Source organism: Pieris brassicae, chromosome 10 (assembly GCF_905147105.1).
Source record: "Pieris brassicae chromosome 10, ilPieBrab1.1, whole genome shotgun sequence".
Lineage (NCBI taxonomy): Eukaryota > Metazoa > Arthropoda > Insecta > Lepidoptera > Pieridae > Pieris > Pieris brassicae.
In genome coordinates, this window is record NC_059674.1 from 17,150,219 (window position 1) to 17,171,565 (window position 21,347).

The 21,347-nt window shown below is 31.9% G+C and overlaps 1 protein-coding gene across 2 annotated transcripts in view; it reads right to left on the bottom strand.

The window, feature by feature from the left end:
- The window catches only part of LOC123715276 (protein prickle-like), a 242,133-nt gene that overhangs the window by 112,142 nt on the left and 108,644 nt on the right, over positions 1–21,347 (bottom strand). Inside the window, exons 1-2 of one of the 2 annotated variants that reach the window (XM_045670226.1) lie at positions 19,820–19,917; positions 7,201–7,896 (exon numbers count right to left, since the gene is read on the bottom strand). The exons of the other annotated variant lie outside the window; for it this stretch is intronic. Coding sequence (XP_045526182.1) covers positions 7,201–7,883 — 683 coding nt within the window. The 5' untranslated portion in view covers positions 7,884–7,896; positions 19,820–19,917. Of the gene's footprint in view, positions 1–7,200; positions 7,897–19,819; positions 19,918–21,347 lie in introns of those variants that run through there. 2 annotated transcript variants of the gene reach the window in all.

A 21,347-nucleotide genomic window follows, 5' to 3' on the forward strand; every position in this document is an offset into this window, starting at 1 on the left:
CTGCTATGGTTTTGGTACATGAACTTTAATGCAATAATAGCACACAACGGTGTGATGTTACTTTTTAGATTTAAGTATTCTCAGTCTTCTAACTCTGGTATTCAACGCCTTCAAAAAGTTACACAATCTACCATTTTTGAATAGTAACCTTAACTTAGAGCAGTGTTGGCCTGATGGCTTCAGCTTTCGACTTTTATTCCTGACGTCGTAGGTCCGAACCCCGGCTGTGCACCAATGGACTTTTGAGAAAGAATTTTGAGATAACCGGCTTGCGTCGGACCCAAAAATTAGATTGACAAATGATCATGATCAGTAACAGAAATCTGAGACCCAGATCTCAAGATGTTGTAGCTTCACTGATTTATTGTATGCTAGCTACCTTAATGAAACTAAATGACTTAATAAAAGTATTCGTACATATATCACTTTACCATCATACTTGCGATGTTTTATGGAGACATTAGGGGGGATATTAATGAGAATAATTGTCATTAAGCTTATAATTTGTATCTTTCAGGTGAACAGGTAACGATTGATGTACATAGTGATGTACAATATCGATAAACACATTTTTTTTTTACGTTAGTATAAATCAAGAACTGCTAAATAATGTTGAAACGCGGAAAGAACCTTATAGCCTACCGATCTTATAAAGTGTCTGATAGGTGAGGGGTACCGGGTTCGATTCCCGGTTCGAGCGCAATTTTTTATTTTATTTAAAATTGATCTCAGCGAGTGCTTACACCGTACATGGCGGACAAGGGCAAGGTCGAATTTCTAAGGCAAGCAGAATGCTACTTAAGAAAATAGACTATGTAGGTTAAGATTGAAGCAATACGGCCGAGGTCGGAAATTAGTTGTGGTAATTCTACATTCCTGTTTGCCCTTGGGTAGAATGCCTGGCGAACCCCGAGGGCCTATCTTAAGGGCGTGTGAAAGGCTACCCCTCTGAATAGCAGAGGGCGTTGAGTGTAGACCCAGATCCTCAGTCCCCGGGCCAAGCTCAACATCCATGGCAAGGGCCTGCGTTACCGCATTTTCACTTCATTACAAATAAGGTAAAACGCGAAACCATTTGATTCAAATCCTTTTCTACATGTTTGTTAAAATAAATACATTTCCTAAATATAATTACAAATTTGTATTGTTGACAACTAATTTGACAGTAGTTTTTAAATGGCACAGACTAATAGTTAGTTAACATAAATATTTTCCTATGTTCAACTTATTTGATTTCAAATAAATAAATCGTTTGTTTGCAAAGAAAGTGTTACATATAGATTGATAAAAAAACGCATAATCATCAATATTAATTATTATCGTTAATAACAGTTATTTTAGTTATAAATGTTATCAAAACTTATAGTCTAAATCCTCTCCCACACTATAAAGGCACCTTTTCTTAATAATTTACTACATATTATATCAAAGATAACATAAAACAAATTAAATATTTAAAATAACCACACCCTATATCATTATCAAATACTTAAGTTTTATTTATAACACCCAACTTTCAACTTAATTTGAATTCTCTAATGCATTTGTCCAAGCTTTCTTTTTGATATGATGATTTGATACCGTTGGCTTAACTTATAATTTCTCTCAATCGTAAATCATGTTTCTCCGTAGCTATTATCAATAAATTAATTTGCATATCGACACAAATGCACATCACTACGGCAGCGGCTGCGCCCGCGCATCTCATAAATTACATCCGTCCAATTTATTGCCACTGCGCACGCACGCACAACCAAATTGATTTGATTTATTCACTGACATTCTCGATAGTTATAAACTCTACGTTTAATTCAAAGCAGCGACTTACTTCGTGGTTTTTTATAAGGAGATAGTACCTAGAGTCTGTGCGGAAGATCCTTCGTAGGATTGGAGATCGCTACACTGGTAAATTCCTTTTTTTGTTGATCGTGTAGGTCAATATTAAAGTTTTTGTTGATAAACAAAATGACGCGTACTTAGTACATATATATTTAATAAGTTCGCACCACTCCCAGGACGATAATCTATCGCATACAATCTAGCATAGTGTGGTCCAACGTAGGACCCACGCCCCACGGGGGCCAATTTGATTGTTACGGCAATCAAAATCCGCTGGATATAACACAACGTGGACACTTGAGGCTGAAGCTAACCAAGTTGGAACCTATCTCTGTGCAGCAAGCATCAAGGATCTCACTGAATTGATATTTAAAAATTATGTGGAATTTCAGTTAACAATTTTAGAAATTCTTCCTAAAACCTATCATTTAAATTATTTAAGTTATCAATTACATTTTTAATACATAAATAATGTATGTTACATATGGGGGTAAAAGAATTTTAGAAAGGTTAAGGTTTAAAAAAAAAAGATTGGGAAAAACTGCTCTAGCCTGATACATGCGTTCTAAGTTAAGTTTAATATTTTCCTCATCATTCACTAAGTACTTTACATCTAAATAAAACTATTTAATTAAAATAGGTTTAAAATCAGAAATATCTCCGAATTCCTCCTACAAAAACCCACCTAGGAGTCCAAGCACCTCTCTTTCGAATTCTTAGCGATGTTAACGGATTAAACAGTGCTTATACGGAGCTGGATATATGCGCTAGTGCGCTGATCGGTTTTGGAGAAAGCTTTGCTGGGTGCCTATTATTTATACTAATATTTTATTTAATATTAGTACAAACCTAATTCGCTTTACGAATTTTTTTTTGCCAATTTTATTATGTACTTATTTTACCTATATGTTTTGGTTGTATTTTTTAATTTCTTTTTTGAAACACTTATGTTCACTTCAATTGTCATAAATTTTAGATGAAAGATATTGTAAAATATGCAGTACATGTATGATTTGGTAAAATTTAATAAATAAATAAAAAACAAATCCTAACAAACCCTTGAACATAAAGCCAGAATAAGAGAAAACACAGGTAAAGCAAACATTTAATAGTCTTTCTATTGTGTATTGAATCACTCCACAGTCACTTTGATTGTGGCTAATATATAATACAGGAAAGAGCTTTTTAGCATTTCAGAAGCCATAATTTAAATCCTGGAAGTTGCGAAACCTACCTAAGCCAGTTTGTTCCGAAGGACGCCAACATGTCATTAAAGGCTGGACATTTCTTTAAATTACAATGTAATGTCACCCGATTGGGGTAAAAAACTTTACCAGTTGTGTTAAAATATGTTAATTAGTTACATATGGCATTTATTAAGAATTTTAATGCAATAAACAAATCTATGATTCATTGCAGTATTAACTTCTATAACTTCAAAACATATTTTGCTGTCTCCAGCGATCTTTCGCCCGCTGTCATCGCAATTTCATTTGTACATCTGGTACAAGTTCGTACTTCTTGTATTTCGATTCGTTTCTTTTTTCTTTTCTTTATTTGTGTCCAGCTCATGTTCATTTTCTTTGAATGAAGAAAGTTAGAGCATCTGGTATTTATTATGTTGTCCTTTTGCTGATACCGAACCTCGGTCTTCATTCTTCTTTGTGTCTGGCAACGATGCCATGGCAAAGTTTCTGCTTTCATGAAAATTCTTTATGAATAACAGTATCTCAGATTTAAAAAGATATGTGCCCAATATTTTATCTAGCCGTCAAAAAATTAGTAGTAGTATTTGACTACGCATACATTAGTGTAAAATGTATCTTGTAAAACATAAGTCTTTCCTAGTAATACATAAAGCATACATTTTTAATTCTTAATTGAAATCACAGTACTGAATTTTCAGGTGACAATAAATCGACAAGCATGCATAACCAATAAAAAAATCACACTCGAAACCAAAAACAAATTAAGAAATTAATTATCAGAATCGAGCAAAGAATTACAAAATAAAAAAAATAACTCGTAAAATCTTAATTGTTATTGCCTACTGCTGATAAAGGACAAATCTTTGTTTTTTTTATTATTAATCAACTATTAATTACTTCAAGATGTCATGTTGAACATGTTGAAATGGTTTAGCTCCTTACGAACATTTTATCAAATAAAAAACTTGGCTATTAAAAAGAGTGGCGGAGAGATCATTGCCAGTTCTTCTCGTCCGTTCAACGCCATTGATTTGAGAACTGCAGTAAATATACAATTAGAAGCATTTAATATGTATTACTGACGTTCAATGTACATTGTGTTACTACATGAATTTTGAATAGAACTTGAAGTTTTGTGTTTTTATTATTTACGTTTTTGTAACTTTTAAGTATACCTTAATTGAAATATTTAAGAAACTATAGCTTGCAACATATACTGTAGATATAAAATTATATATTATGTAGAAAACTTTAATAAATAATCTATATCAGCAGGCCTTTATTAGCGCGATAATTAAAAACATCTGTGTAACACATCAATGCAATCAGCGACTTGCGTGTGAGTTTATTAATAGCTAATTTATCCCCGCGGCTGCGTTTACTTTTTGAATGAAATATGTATGTATATGTCACAAGTAATTTGTTAGGTTATTGCATTTTTAATCTTGGCTGCTTTATATTCTGTCCAACATGGGAGCTAATTGCGAGTCTGACACTAAATATAAACTGAATGGCACATGCTTGTAGGTACGTATAAAGTTGATTGATAGTTAATATCACGCTTCGAGATTGTTAGAATGATTGAATATCACAAATTTTTGATTTTTCACACCCCGAGGCGTATCTGCATTATATACATTTAAAGCTGTTTTAGTGGTCAATGAGCAGATCAGGCAATGCCTAAATGCCTAATTTTTAATAAAAATCATATATTGCAAAGCTAAAGAGTGTTTATTGGTTATGCTAATCTCAGGTTCAAAATCAATAGTTTTTATTACTATTCGTTTATGATAGTCTATAAACGCTATATTAAATTAATAGCTCATAAATAAATAACTGTAAATGTTTTTTTGTATATATAAATTTCTCAATATCCCCGGCTATTGTGGTACGGGACCTTATTTTATATACATATTTTGTACAAATATATATACTAAGAAATGTCCAAATATATATTACTATGTATTCCTATTCTATTATATATACATAGGTGACGACCCGTCGTCTCGCCTCCGCTACGCTCTTGTTGCAGTGAGTGACGAGTTCACTATATTACTGCAGAAATCTTTTAGTTGCGATGAGCTTCTTAATATTACGGAAAATGCTATGATGTAGTTTCGAAATATATATTTTTATTTCCATAAATTGTCATGAGTATCTTTTGACTCGGCCGATCATCACTGTATCACTTGCTTAGTTGTTTCGCTCTTCATCTTCTTTTTATCTTTTTGTCAATCGATATATTATATGGTAATTCTGAAAACTGTTGAGACCTGTTCTTAGTTATTGTTTTTATTATTGAAGTTATACTTCATTTGGCGAGTTAGGGAAAAATGATGAGAGTAAATTTTACGATGCGCGCATCATCACAAAAAACCGACACTGAAGTTGGCGTAGTCACCATTTTAAAATAAAAAAGTGTCAATTTCTTTAAATTAAGTTTATTTCTAGACAATGCGTTGAAATAAAAACTTTCAATGTATTAAATACCTTTTTTTCTATTGTTAGTGTCGTATTTTGTACAAACGTAGAATAATGCGAAAGTTAACATTTTTGAAAAGATTTTTATCTTGTTACGCTAAAGAAGTTTAACTTCTAACACACACACACACACGTTTTTTGTCATTGATTATTAGTTACGTCCTCAATTTGTGTATTTTTAGTGAGTATTGTGGAATATTTTAATTATTTTTTATTCAAAATATTATTTAGCGATTTCTTACAATATAGGGTTCTTTAACTTTAACAAAACTTAGAATTCTACGAAAAACTATTGGTTTTGAACCTTACATTAGCAAAAATATAAGTAGTCTGTATTTTTACACTATTAGAATATTTCTTGTTCGTTGAGTGAACTGCCAAAAGTTTCATTATCTGTCAGTGCCTATAGTGGTTAGTTAAATTTTTTATTTTTTGTTGTGTAATTTTGTTTTTCCGCATTGGTTTCTCATGGTTGTTTTTTGTTTTGTCTGTAAATTTTATTCACTTGTCGTACACTCTTGTCAATTTAGGGTCACCTGATAAGACAGGTATTATTTTTTCTAATAAATAAATATAACTTTTTAATTATAAGTTACTTGTGGGAGTATCTGTTGCCATAATTAATCACTAAAACAGTTAAATTTTTTATAAAATTGTATGTACCTACTGTGATTGTAATGAGTTCTCTGTTATGTGATAAGATTGATATTGTTTTTATAAAGAATGGGATTTATTGTTGTTTAAAATACAATACATTATTACGATAGTAAAAATATATATTAACAATAATTTTACACATTGCGGAATTTATAAAAAAATATGTAAAAAAGGTTAAAAAAGTCCGTGATGGTGCAAACCCTTTTTAATTATTTTGCCTAAATTATCAATTATTGTATAAGATAAGAAACAACGCTAAAATAAATCCGTTTTCACAATAGTCAATCAACAGAATAAAAGCATTGCATGTAAACAGTAGCGGTGATAGTATCGGAACTGCGTTACCGCCTCTTGACAGCGGCCATGTTTTTTTCCTTTTACAGACATCGCAGCGCGGTTTCTTTGATAAAACAAAACGAATACTTGGCTATTGAGTTATAAAACCTCTATGACATGTAATTGTATTGTATGTATGTAATGTAATTTACTTCCTTTGATTATGATCTAGCCGTAAGGATGCTTTAGCAATGCAAAAAAATCTAGAGAATAATGTAGATAAAGATTAATGTTTATTGTTGTGTCACAACCTTTTACCTTTATTTAAGTTTTTCGAGCTTGGAGCCCTCTGTAAAAAAAATGTATAGTTACGGATTCCGTTTTCTATATGATTGCCGGTCTTTTAAAAATTGGCTCGCTCTTTTCTTGAAGGACCCTAAGTCGAATTGGATCAGAAATACTTCAGTGGGCAGCTGCTTCCACATAGTGGTGCGCCGCAGTCACTGCCTTAAAATTCACTCAGTTGTGAACCGACGGACGATGAGATCAGATGATGACATATATTATATATATCCCTAATATACAGAGCATAACTTTTTAAGTGTTAAACTCTATAAGAATATTAGATTAACTTTTATACTCTACTCTTGGGTGAAAACCTGTCGATATTTAAATGAGGAGAGGTCAAGCGAGAGCAGGTTGATAGTTAAGAAAACAAAGAACAATTTAAAATACTCACTCATTGCAACTGGTCACTTTCTGCTGCGTCACGGTCACTAGCGTGGTCGTTGTTGTGGTTAAAGTGTCGCCCACACACTTTTTTCTAACGCATTGATCCAACACTGCATCTTCCTTGAGTGGTTCAAGCACTTCCTTTACCTTATTCGGAGCTCTCTTTACTGTCGATCTATGAAATCTTAGATTTGCTAGCGTCTTACCATCCGTTGATATTTCAGTTTCCTCTGTCACAAGACCCTTTTTGGTCTTACAGACTGTTCTAGAAGTTTTTCCTATCAAATCACTGTTGCTTTGTAAGTCTCTGCTTCGACTATTGTCCGGAGGTAGATTTATACTATTAGTTATTTCATTAATATCATCCAAGTTAATTGGTTTTCTTCTTTGGTCGTATTCAAAGCCGTAGATTGGTTCAGACTCTACTCCGAACCATTCTTTTCTTTCTGGCGTCTCCTCGAAGAAGTCGTCCGTTAATTCTGTGATTTGAGCGCCGGATCTTTTTTCGTCTGGGTTTTCAAAAAGTCCCTTATTAATCGTGTTTATTGTGTTGATTTTCTTTCTTCCATAGAGTTGTCTGTAGTATTTCTCTTGGTCGCCATACATCCAACAAACTTTCCACCATTGTTTGCACATAAGTATGTTCGCTGAGTTTGATGATTTGACATGCCTCGTCGCAGTTGTTGACATTTTGAAGACTTTTCTATGAATGAATATTATTTCTACTTAATATACTGAAACGTAGAATTGTTATGTGACCGTTCTGTTAAAAAATGTTTGATCTTCACTTTCAGATGGCTCAACTTAAAATTGTGATGCAAGAATTTGTTGACAGAAAAAAGATGGGCTCTGCTTAGAAATTATCATATTTTATAATCCCTAAATACTACACTGGCCATTAGTCATAATGTCCAATAAACTTAACGTTATAGAAAAATTACACGAAAATAAATTTCAAATACAGCTGTAAATTATTTAGAAGATTTGAATAAGTTATACATGAATATCTCGTAAAATATGATTATTGCTTCGGCTTTTAGTATAGGGCTTTAATAACTTTGATTACTTACATTAAATGTGTGTCATAAAATTTAAATTGTGGTTTACGGATAATAAACATCTAAAGCAATGGCTTATATGATTGTGTTCTTCACGATTGGGGTTATCAATTTGTTTATTTTCGATAAGTATTATAACACTCATATGGGACACAGGGTACACCAGGGCCTGTACCAAAACTGTATTGTACAAATTAAAGAAATAAAACAAAAAAGCTTTATTATATGTTATAAAAAATGATAGTAATTTAGATGAAAAGAAAGTGTCCTAGCCCCCACAATACGTTACCCTGTGTTGTGGGCCGCTAAGTAAGCACAACGGATATAGTTGGGATTAGAGGAATACGGTGAGCACAAGTGCGGAAACTGAGTCCACCAACCTTTTGAAGGTAGTCTAAGTCACTTGCAAATTTATTAACTGTTGCAATTCAAAAATATATCCAATATGGCCCAGATATAGGCGAATATTTAAAGCATTGCATGACATTTTTAAATGATAATAAGGGATGTATGACCCTCACGATTCCATACCATTAAAAATCAATTATCAATAAAGTATATGGAGTAACCCGCAGGTGGTCGGTTTCGAGCTCTTAACCGAAAAGGTTTTAAAAGGGTCAGAGATTCGATTAGGTAACGAATACAAAACAACAAAACTAAACTAAAGCGGCAGATCACAAAGTTCTTGTTTTACAGTGAGGTTTACTAAGGGAGAATAAAATCTAGTTTAGTTCAGCCTTTTAGCCTAAATTTTTAAACTAAAGCAGCACGCCAAGAAATATAAACTTTTACTTTTTTAAATTTATTTGTCATTTATTTTTATTACAGCCATTTTTACCGTAGTTAGGAACACGGTCGTTCTTACTTTATTTATTCCATATCTGGTGCTTTTCCCTTCGTAACTCCTATTACTGATCCCCTGCACCCTGCCAATCAGCTGGTGATGCTTTTAAGCAGATTTTTTTATCATTCAGATTCATTTAAATCTCAAAGGCAACTTACTAGGAGAATACGTTTTCTATTCTGTTCTAACATTATCTAGTTGATTGTAATTATTTACATCTATAAGTTAAAGCAACTCTACCAAAAGTAATTTGCCGCAATCCACTCCACATAGCTCTAAAACACTAACGAAATATGAACCAGTTTCACAAATTGCCGCCCGAAGCAAAACGTCTCTATGTTAAGTTACGCCATGCTTTGGTATATATCATACAATTTATTATGGTAAAGCTAAATGAACTGGCTCAACTAATGGCGTAGTACCACCCAGGAGGGTTTGAACACATATGTTGTCTTGTCGATCTAAATATTGCAGGGATATTTTTTCTAATTGTGTATGACTTAGACAAGCGACTGTTTAATGGGACAATTAAGATTTTAAGGAGTAACACATATTGGTTTCCTTCCATTTTCCTGTATTACGCGTTCAAAGTAAATCTATCGTTGCATAACAGGATCTCGAACTCACGACCTCATAGAAAATCATAAGTCTAACCACGAGCACTTCTAAATACTATAAAGAGTTATTACGGATCTTCGTACACTAAACACTCCTGGACCGATTCAAATTATTCCTTAATAATCCAACCTAAATATATAATAGCATTAAGATGATCTACCGTAATATCTGCAACTTAAAGAGCGTTACCTTCAGTTAATTCCCCTAACATACAAAAGGGTTTGAAGAAAGGCCTATGTTATTGACGTATAATAGTCTTTGTCTGATACCCCACCGGCCGATACGGCTCAAGGGACAAAATTTTATGCTTCAATAATTTAAAAAACAATAAAGGTTGTGCTCTTCACAACAGGGATTTTATTAGAATTTAAAAAGAAATGTTTTTTTATAGATTATAAACTGTCTATAAAGATTTCTTAATGACAATTGGTCCTGTCACGTACATTCATTTGTTTTTATCTATAAACATAAAAACATGCCGTAATATATATAAGAAACGTCAGACTGCTTACATTGGAATTGAATGTTTTGTCCTCGTGTGAGAATATGAAAGAATTTAATTTAAATTTAAGTTATTGCATTTATAAGTTAAATACTATTTTATTATTTTACATGAAATCGCACAGAGACACGGTTTACGATGTTGTTTATGCCTTAAGAGTATAAAAAAACACATCATTATAAATATGAATGATGATACGTCTGGCCGCAAAATTAACTATTTTTTGTGGCATCCTGTTTTTGATCATTTGAACCTTTCCTCGGGCAACGAATTATCAAAGAATGTTCGTGTTAGGTTAACTTGTGCCTATCAAGCTATGTTTTATATTTGAATAGTAGCTAAGTTGTTTTAAACAAATCGTTGGAAGGCACATAAGACTTGTTTAATTATGTAAACTTGACATAGGCTTATAAATGTACTTTTTTCCCTCGACTAGTTCTCTACTACGCTTGATTAAAGACCTGTGTACTGATGTCAGTTTTACAATCACCAGAATTATTTACGACTAGACATTAAAACAAAGATAATGAAGAAAAGAGTATTTTCATAGTTTCAATGAATTCTATTATAAACTTTTAATACAAAATGAGAACAAAAACCTATGACAGTAAAATGCCTCTCGTTAATTTAAGATTAAAATTAAGGCAATGATGACAAACGAAATTAAGTGAAGGGCAATTTTATATTAAGTGCTACTTGCGATATAAAACTTATAACACAAAGTTCTGAGAAGGCAATTTCATCGTCAGTAGTAAGACATTTGGCTGCGAGGCGCAATTTGTGGCGAGTAGCGGAACTTACGTCAAATGGCTGACGCGTAAATATCGTGGAATGCTGTCATACGGTGGATTTTATGATACAAAATGATTTCAAAACACATATTTTCATCTAATAAGTAGACTTAGAATCGACGCATCAGTGAAGACTTGACTACTTTCAAAACCTTTTTTATTCATAACTTATTTGTATGGGAATTCAGTCGTTCATTAAAAGTTAATGAATTGACTTAAATAAGCTCCCGATAGATCTAATCAAAAGCTAAAAAAAAGTTACTCGGCTATGCTTCTTTAATTAAATGACTGAATATTTAACATTAACTTCAGTTAAGTTGGATATATAATAGAAAAAATGATGTAATTGTTAAGTCTAAAATATTTAACTAATCGAACTTTACAATCTAAATCGATCGAAATTATATAGCGTAACTAAAAAAAATCCTTGTAAAAGTGTATTTGAATAAAGCTTTTCATCGCGTATGCGACACCAAAATCGATGCCAAGAGTACAACTATAAAATCCAATTTCTATCGTTATAAAACGGTTTTATATGTGTTTAACTTTTCGTCATATAATTAAGTTGTTTTATCCTGGTTGATAATTTTACGATGTTGTTCTATTACCATAATATTTATGTACGATGTAGTACGGTTGCAATATCATTTAACAAGCTGTTAAAATACTTGTTTAGCTGAAATTAACTTTTATCACCCCACATCCTTAATTACAGAAAGTTGAAATCTATAATATCTTTAAATGGAATTTAAACAATTTTTCTCAGTAAATTGTTTATAAATCTAAATTGTGTGTTTTTTCGTTATAAAATATCGACACGTGAGATGAAACATGACAAAAACTAAGTAGTCAGTGTCGTCGTCTTTGATAGTCAATGTAGGCTATTATTTTAAATAATTATTTGTAATCTCAGTTTTTCATTATTTGCTTTAAAATTCAAATGTGTTTCGTTAACATTTTCCAAGTAATTTCTTTCTAAAACCAACATTGAAGTTTTTTACTTGGGCAATTCAATTTAGATATTAAAAATTATGTATGTTACATATGAGAGCATAAGAATTTAAGAAAGGGTAAAGCACCAAAAAGGTTGGGAAACACTGATATAGAGAAAATAATAAATTTACTTTTTTATATAAGTCAAACAATAATATCACCAAAAACTTTTAAAAGCTAGCCTATATCATGTAATGTGCTAACGCTATTATTTTATTAATATACAGTCCTTGTAATATATTAAGTCCCATGGATATTTACATATGTATATTCTTTAAAGAATATACATATGTAAATATCTTATAGTCTGCTAATTGGAGACTGAGTAATATAAGCAGCACGACATATTGTTTGTACTCAAACGAATTGTTTGCTTTTAACCGGTTCGGCTACCAACGGATGCCATGACAAGTTTTAAGTAAGATTTAAAATGAAATATCTAGTTCCAAGATTCACAGTTCACAGAGAATTCTGTATAGACTTATATATAGACTGTATTCTGTATAGACTGTATACATACGAAAAGTGTGGGGACCTAGTTTAGCTCCTTGGCAGGAACTATTAGGTAACTAGGGGTTGTAGAGCCCTAATAACTAATCGTTTCGTTTGTTTGTAAACTTTTGATAGGATTCGATCAAATATCAAATCACTCGACTTTAAAGTAAGACGAAAGACGAAGCAATGTTAAAATAGAATTGAATAACATAAAATTGTGTAGAATAATCAAAAAAAAAAAATTCAAAATTCTTTATTTGTTCAGATATATGTACAATAGAATTCAGATTGAGGCCTCCCTAGTAAGTCAGAGACCTGTGACAGGGAAGCTTCGCTCTTCTTTAAATTTACAAAGTTTCATCAACCAACACAATTGGTTTAATCAAAATAAATATATGTATATATATGAATATATTATCATGACTATGTAATGTGTTTGTGAAAGACGAAAACAAGAATCGAATAGAATCGAACGCTATATAATTTAAAATCTTTGAACTGTCCTGAAATTATGTAAAATACAGTTAAATTCTGTTATAACAACATCGAAGGGACTACACAAACGTCAAAACCAATAGTCGTAACAGTCGATGACATTATTATTAAGTATCTTTTACAAAGGAATTCAGCCGGGGCCTTTGGTCAATATAAACGTGTATGTTGTTCTAAACAATGTGGTCGAAATATTATGCTAAAGATATTTTTATTTAAACAAATCCGTGATATAAACTGCTATTAATATGATACGTATATGTTGTATATTACATAGTGTTGTTGGATAATATTATAAAATCTGTTATGAAGTCAACAATATAATTCAATCATAAATCAAAAGCATAATGTGGTCATTAATTTAAATTAACCTGTTCGTTTGGTAAAAGTTTTATGATTTATTGTCAACATTAATGTTTAATAAATGGTGCCAAATGTATCGTATTATTGATTTATTTTACAAGGATTCTTGGAGAATCGTTCATGTTACTTCAATATAAAAATACAAATTAGTAACGTTTTAAATGTGTAATTGGCAATATACCTACTTTAAACGCATCTTACCACTTCGCTTCTTTGTCCCTTATTGAATTATGATACTTCAAACAATTTATCTTTAAATTTGATAACCGTACTCCAAACTATCAAACGGTAGTACGAGTATACGTATACGTCAGTCACCATCGCGTGTACGCAATTTTGTTAGTAATATCCGTGTAAATGTATTAATTTACAATTAAAACTGCGCAGAGTTGGCCTGAGATTGACCGGAGTTGTGGGTTGAGTCGAGTGCGTTTAAGGCTTGGCTTCGTCAATAGATATTTATTTCATGTTCGTCCGTAACAATCATAGTGAGGAAACTGGCATATCTTAGATATATCACAGACTGTTTCTGTAAAGCAGTACTGGTTCAAATATTAGAGTTTTATTTTTTATTTAAAAACGCACCATGAAGATCGTCGACTATACCGAGACGATACTGCAGTAGTCAAACTAATCAGGTAACTTACTTAAAAGTTTCTACGGAAGCCTCACTACGCGATTTGGCATGACTCAGGTGGCAAAAACTTAACCTAGACACAGTGCACGCTTATAACAACTCGCAGCAACACTCAAATACAAAGTGTAATATGGACACACTCACATGCTCATACACTGACGCATACTTAAAATCTTACACGACTTTTGTTCCATTAGGTTTAAGATTAGGTTTTTTTTTTAATTATGTACATATAACTAATATTCCTTTTGTTTTAAACATGCACCATGTACCTCCGAAGAACTTTAACCTCTGATACAACTATATTTCGTATTGAATAAAAATTATTAATTTAATATTATTTATTTAAATCAAACATCAACATAACAATCAAATATATACAACATTCTTAACCTGCATAGTAATAATAAAAACAAAATTAAAACAAATTTGAAAAATTTGGTCCCCTTGACCTTAACTTAACGCTAACAGCATTTCCTCATAATTTTTTGATACTTATTCGTTGAGCAAGGAAAGGACCAGCTCTGAGGTCACCGGTACTATCTACCAGGCGCCAACTTAAATCTTTAATTAGCGCCTCTGCACTTGAACTCCACGGCCGAAGCGTCTCTAGTCGTTTAATAATTATAAGTTTTCTGTATATAACTGAATGTTCTATATCCCTTATAAGCATCTGACTAAAACCGCACATCGTTTTCGAACTTATAATTATTAAAGGTATTTGGAAAGTATCAATCAGCCGTTAGCGGCAAGAGCAATATCAAATGGCAAGCTTTAATTATTGGCCCATAAGTGGGACGGAGACTGATTTATGGTCCCAAGTGTAGACTTGTTGTGCTAGTTTTGTCAACTGTGATTAAAGACTATGAATTCCATTAACTGTTTTGAATATTTTTTCTGAATGCAAAAAACTTGTCGACTTGTAAGTTTTGATACTTTTTATTTATCTATACAAAAATTTTAAATCTATGTTTCTAATGAATGGACTTAATAACAATTAGACCGTTACAAAGCAAGTATATTATTCAATTAGTAATCTGTGGACACTATAGATAATCTATCCAAGCTGTTTGTATGCTTGCTTATTCTCTATGTATGCTCTTATATTGACAACTTTATACTTGTCGGTCAGCATTTACATTAACAATTGAATTACTAACAAATTAAATAAAAAATCAGTGTTATTAAATTTGGCAGCTGTTGCTTGAAATCCTGTCCCTTATAGACTCTATGTTTTATTAAAAATAGGTAGGACTTACAAGCCTAAAATAGTTTTCGATTCCTTAGAACGTTAGGTTAAGTTGTGGTTATAATTTTTGTGTTAATCAGTTGAAAAGTTACGGTTTTTTATAGATTTATTTTTATGTATATTATGTTCTTAGTTTACATTTTGCAATATAGGTTTTCTTTGTATTAGAATTAAGTTACTATAAGAATAAAAAGGAGATAAATCATTAAACAAATATGAAAAGTGACCGTAATTAAAACTAAAATTTACAACTCTGTTTCATTCTTTTTTTGTAAATAATAAAATAAAGTATTAAACAAATGCAATATTAGTTAATTCATTAAAAGTCAATGAAACGTCACGTTAAAGATAATTTGGTGAAAATTTATGCAAATAAGTTATCTAGGATACGATTAATATTCAAAAACGTGAGAATAAATCTCGCTCGTTAGACTGAATTATTAATTTGGGTAAAACTCGGATTCGACTTCGAAAATTCGAAATTCTAATAAAATTTACACATTCACTAACAATCTTAAACAACTTCATAACCTGTCCGATGCCGATACGGAAAATATTCTTATTGTGCAACAATAATTATTATACAATGTAAGTGTTATGTCGAAATTATGAAGTACCGTTAACATGTCAAAAGGAAGATGCTGGCTGACCACGACACAGGGGATCCTGTAGGGGCTAGTACACTTTCTTTTTAGCTAAATATCTTTATTATGTATAATATTTTTTTTTTCTTCCTATAAAAATGAACGAAGCTTGGTATTTTCAAGTCTAAGGCTCTTGTAGTGCAACTCTTACCCATGAAGGTAGGTTTGAACCCCGCCTGTGCACCAAAGGACTTTCTGTCAATGTGCGTATCTAACACGGTGCGGTGAATAAAAACATCGTGAGGCATGCCTTAGACCCGAAAAGTCGACGGCGTGTGTCAGTCACAGAAGCTTCATTACCTATTAGAAAAAAACAAATGACTCTCAGGCCCTGAAAGTTTGTAGCGCCACTGGATGTTTGGAAATTTGTTCTTAAATAGTTCACACACTTGGTCGTCCATATTTAAAGTACAGGAAACGAAAAAAAATTAAAAAATCGTTTTATACATAAGGTCCTATTTTCCTTTTGTTCTACACAGGCACAATGTACCACGGAAGAGCTGTAACCTTCTTTAGATAAATTTTGTCGCAACCATATTTTGTTATGAATAAACTTTATTATGTAAAAAAATGTTGAGGAATATTTAACCAATCTAAAAAGTAGTTTATAATGTGCTCACTATTTTCAATTACAAGGTAATGTAAAACTAATTCATGTGTCTGTCATAAGTGTCAGAGAAAATCTAATGGTTTTATAATTACGTCATTGTTTACTAGCGGATTCCAATTGAAAATACCAGATGTATATATATATATACAGGGCGTCCCAAGACTTATGGGACATCAAGGGTAAACCTTAACTATCGTAGATAGGATTTGCTGAAAGAAGACTTTATTTTATTTTGAAAAGTAATTATCTCGCCTGGGAATCGAACCTAATCAAATGTGACGAAAAAACACTTAATACTTCTTAAATTCCATGGTATTTTAAAAGAAACAACAGGAACAACATGAAATTAATCATTTAATCAACAATCAATAAAATTATTATTTTGGAAATTAATTAAAAGGGATCACCATTTAAAGGTGTTAGTAGGTTGTACGGTACCGGGCGAGTGCTTAAACCGTACGTGGAGGACACGGTCGAATTTCTATAGTATGCAGTGGGCATCGAACTATAGAAAGGAAACTGTGTAGGTTTAGAATGTATCAATACGTTCTAGGCCGAGCTTGGAAATTACAAGTGGTCAGTAATTCAATTTTTTCTGCAGTTGTGCATTTTTACCTCCTTCATAAAAAAAACGTAAGTCTTCTTTTAGCAAAATATCCTATCTAAGATATTTAAGGTGTATCTTGGGACGCCCTGTATACCGAAGGGAAAACAATGGGATGGTATAAAACATTGCATTCAAAAGATTCTCTCTTGTAATAATTACGACCTAGGTCTGGGATATTCATAGTTGCCTCACACTTTGAAATCGACTTACCTTAAAATTTTTGGTTAATTTTTGTATCTTCGTATTTGGTATATATGCCTATAAGTGCTTGTCACGTTAAATATTCTGTTTTATTTTACTTGTACCAATCTATCAGTGAGTTGAGCGTTGGCAAGCTTTAATAAATAGATTATGGAAAGGATGGAATGTAGCGCTATCTTAGGTTAGATTTTTGGTGAACTTTTAAGAATGATACCTAATAATTATGTTTCTGACAGGCACTGAATGATATTCGTCTACTTGCCTTAAGTATAAATTAAATTGAAACATATAAGTGTGTATTGATTACGAGAATTCAAACATTATTCTGAAAGTACTTTAATATAATCACTTCCTAGGATATTTAAATTGTGATTTTGATTACTTAATAAGTATTTAAAAAGAAATCTTTACAGTTTGTCTCGTCTGTTTACGTGGATTAAAGCTGGCATTATATGTAAACTTAAAGCTTAATTTTTTAACATCTATTAGTGCAGAAATTGATTTTAAATGAACAGGTCTGAAGGACAATATGTATATAATTTAGTTAAGCGCTAAAGTTTTGGCTGTAATCATTTGGCGTGTTTTTATTACTAGTATTGAAGCTAAAGCCAGCTTAAAGATACGACCGTATTACAAATTATCTTTGAATGGCAGATAATCGATCCATAGTTCGTTACACTACGAGATGTTGTCGGCAGATAGTGAGACATCGCTTGAATTACTACATAATTACTGTCAATGTTTATTATATAAAGTTTTATCGACTTTTGAAATTTATAAATCACTGGTTAATGCCACAAAATTAGGGTTTGTAAGGGTCGTATTTTAGTTCACTTTAAAATATAATTAGTAAAAATGTGTCTCACATCAATATATAACATAATGCAATGTATGAGGGGCTCACAAATACGCACTACATAAACACACACGCACATACACACCAATATAAGTATTATATTTTACTAGGATAGCCCGTTCATGGTAATTCTTTATTATTTTACATTTGATTTTATATATATTTTTGTGTGTATTGTATATATATACATATTATATTATTACGGTCTTATAAGACACACAATCTTATTAGTATGACCGAGCAGTGTGATAGTCGTATGTTCGATCCCAGGCTGTGAACCAATGAACACTCTGTTTATGTGCGCATTAACATAAGAAAAAAAGACGGAAATTATCGTGACGAAACCGGCTTGCCTTAGACCCAAAAATCATGTATGTTTCAGGCACAAGAGACTTATTGAGACTTGCCTATTAAATTGACAAATGATCATAGCAGATACATAAATCTGGGGCCTAGCCCTAAAAAGGTTGTAGCGCCACTGATTAAATAGCTTATATGCTTAAAGGACTTGCATATCAGCATTATTAATAACATGAATTCCAATATGCAGAGTCAGATTCAGACTATAATAGGTCAATAATTCAGGCGGGACGTTGTGGTATCGGTGCGCGTGCGACGATTAAACACAACCATTATCGGCGGCAGATAGAGACAAGCAGATACGAGATTACGAGTCGCCATTTATGTAGCGGTAGCTCTGTTTTTGTGTTTTATAGTTATTACAACTTAAACGCATTTCTACAGCGTATAAGACGGCTTTCGGGACGACATAAAAGCGTGTCTATTTATTGCTTAAAGTTCACCAAATAATATATAATGCAATATCTACAGTATATGATTCCATCAACTCATCTAATACATTACAATCTGTTTATTATAAAAAAAAATTACAGTTATGGTAAACATATATGTCACAAAAATTAAAATATTAGTTATTTTCTCATTCTTAAGCAAAATCTTTGTTTAGTTTTTATTCTGTTTTGTTCGCGTAGAGTTTGAATGAGAGGTGTCTGAAATCTAGAAGATTTTTTTCTAGAAGAATGTCTTAGAGAAATCTTCTAAGAAAAGTCTTAATAAATAGTCGATTTAAACTAGACAAATATATATAATAAAATGAGTCAACTCTATTAGGGTTTATTATACTAGAATTAGACGAATTAGTACTAATAATTCAACGGATATTTGACATTTAAAATATTCATTTAGATTCAAATTATTTCAAAACTAATTTTCATGTCGTTAGTATATAGTAGTAATATGTATTTTTCGTGCTGACCTTAAAAATTTTAGAAAATTATAATATGTTACATTAGAAAACCGCTGTGGTTTGTATAAATGTTACAAAGTATCACGAAACAATAACATCTGACATTAAACTTCTTAAAATATACTTGCTGAGCTAATTTTAAAAGTCATAATCAAGTTAAGTTAAAATTAAACTTTAACTGAGACATAACTAATTGGGTTTGATCTCTCACACGCTTTATACATAGAATTCACTCGAAGCTCAAGAAATATTTTGTTTACATTTAAATTTTTTAAGATCTAACATGAAAATGTTTTCATATATTTTGTTGCGGCAAAAAGCCTTCCGTAAATAGTAAAGCCATCTGAATGTGAAGCAGGTATAGAAACGGTCACAACAAAGCCACTTTCAATAATTTACCAAAACTCCCACGATCCAAACACTGCGATCCTTTGTTTCACTTTCACACTGTCACATTAAAAACATCGATTAACATTGAAAACATTTTTATAAACACATGTTTTTCCTGCGATTGCGCGTGCGCAACTGGAGAGTAATGGCGCCAGCCAACCGCGAAAGAGCTGACGGGGAAAGGAGATGTACGTTTTTGTATACGTGCGATAGAGATGGATGCAGTAGCCAGTCAAATTTTGTTTTATTAGATGGGTTGATGGAATCATTTATTTGCGGTTAATTGCTCGTAATAAAGCTTAAATAAACTGTTGTCTGGTGTTATTAAGTTATTAATAATGCGTATGACAAAACTCTTTTGCAAAAAAATTGGTAACTTAGGAAATTTAGTTGTCTGAGGTAGTCTGTATACTTTTAATTGTGTAAATAAAAACCCGTGAAGTCTGTCAGTTTTTATATAGACTTTTTGGTGAAATGATATCGCCTTTTTAGATAAATTAATGATAATAGTGTAATTATAACTCACTCATATAACAACTTTGACACAATCAGGATGGTTTTGGGCTTTCAGAACAGTGCGTCGGGTATGTTTGCCGAGAGGTTTTAATTCCATTCGGAAATTGGCATCCTTGATGCATCGTGTTACTCGTAGGCAAAGCATCAATGGTATCCTAAATGTGATCACCAAAAACACGCATATCTTAAAACGTTGGTATGCCGTCTATGCGCATGCGCAATTTTTTCTTTTATTTACTAAGCAATACTAACATGGGAGGGACACAAAACAAGACGAATAGAAAAGTGGAGTAATACTAAACTGGTGTCTAAAAAGCGTATAAGAAGAAGACAATTTAGAAAGATAGACCAAATTAAGGAAACAGTAGATGGTACGTGGCAAAGAGTGGCACAGCGTAGAGAGGAATGGCGGGATTTGGGGCGGGCGGGAGGAGCCCTTTGCCATAATAAGACACAGAGATACTAAGAGAAGATTGAAATAGAAACGTGTTAAAATATAAATGTATCTGAATAAAAGGCTATATATGTTACTAACTCTAGATAAAAATAAATATATACATAGATATGTCGGCTTATAATCTGAAATAAATAAATTATTACAAACTCAAGTTTGTTTGTAACTTTCTTTGTGCTAAAGACAAAAACCATGAAATTTACTGTAATTTTCAGATTATTAGAACAGCTTTCGATTAAAACGAATTAAAATGTCAAAGTAATTAATCACAATTTTAATGGTATTTATCATAAAAAGAAAGCTGCCTTACTTTCATGATTACTTGATAACTAGAAAATCTCTATAATTAATTTACTTGCGAAGGCTGGTTTTAGACATATCAACTATTCATACTGATATTTTTATGTATTACAAATTATATGTTAGCTAATCCTATAGACTAGGATTATAATGTGGTAGTTTATTTTATTAATTTAGTACCAATATGTGGTATGGTTCAACGCTTTGGCGAACCCCAACGGCCACCACCTTAAGGACGTGTGGAGGGCTGAGGTGTTTTTAGTAGGT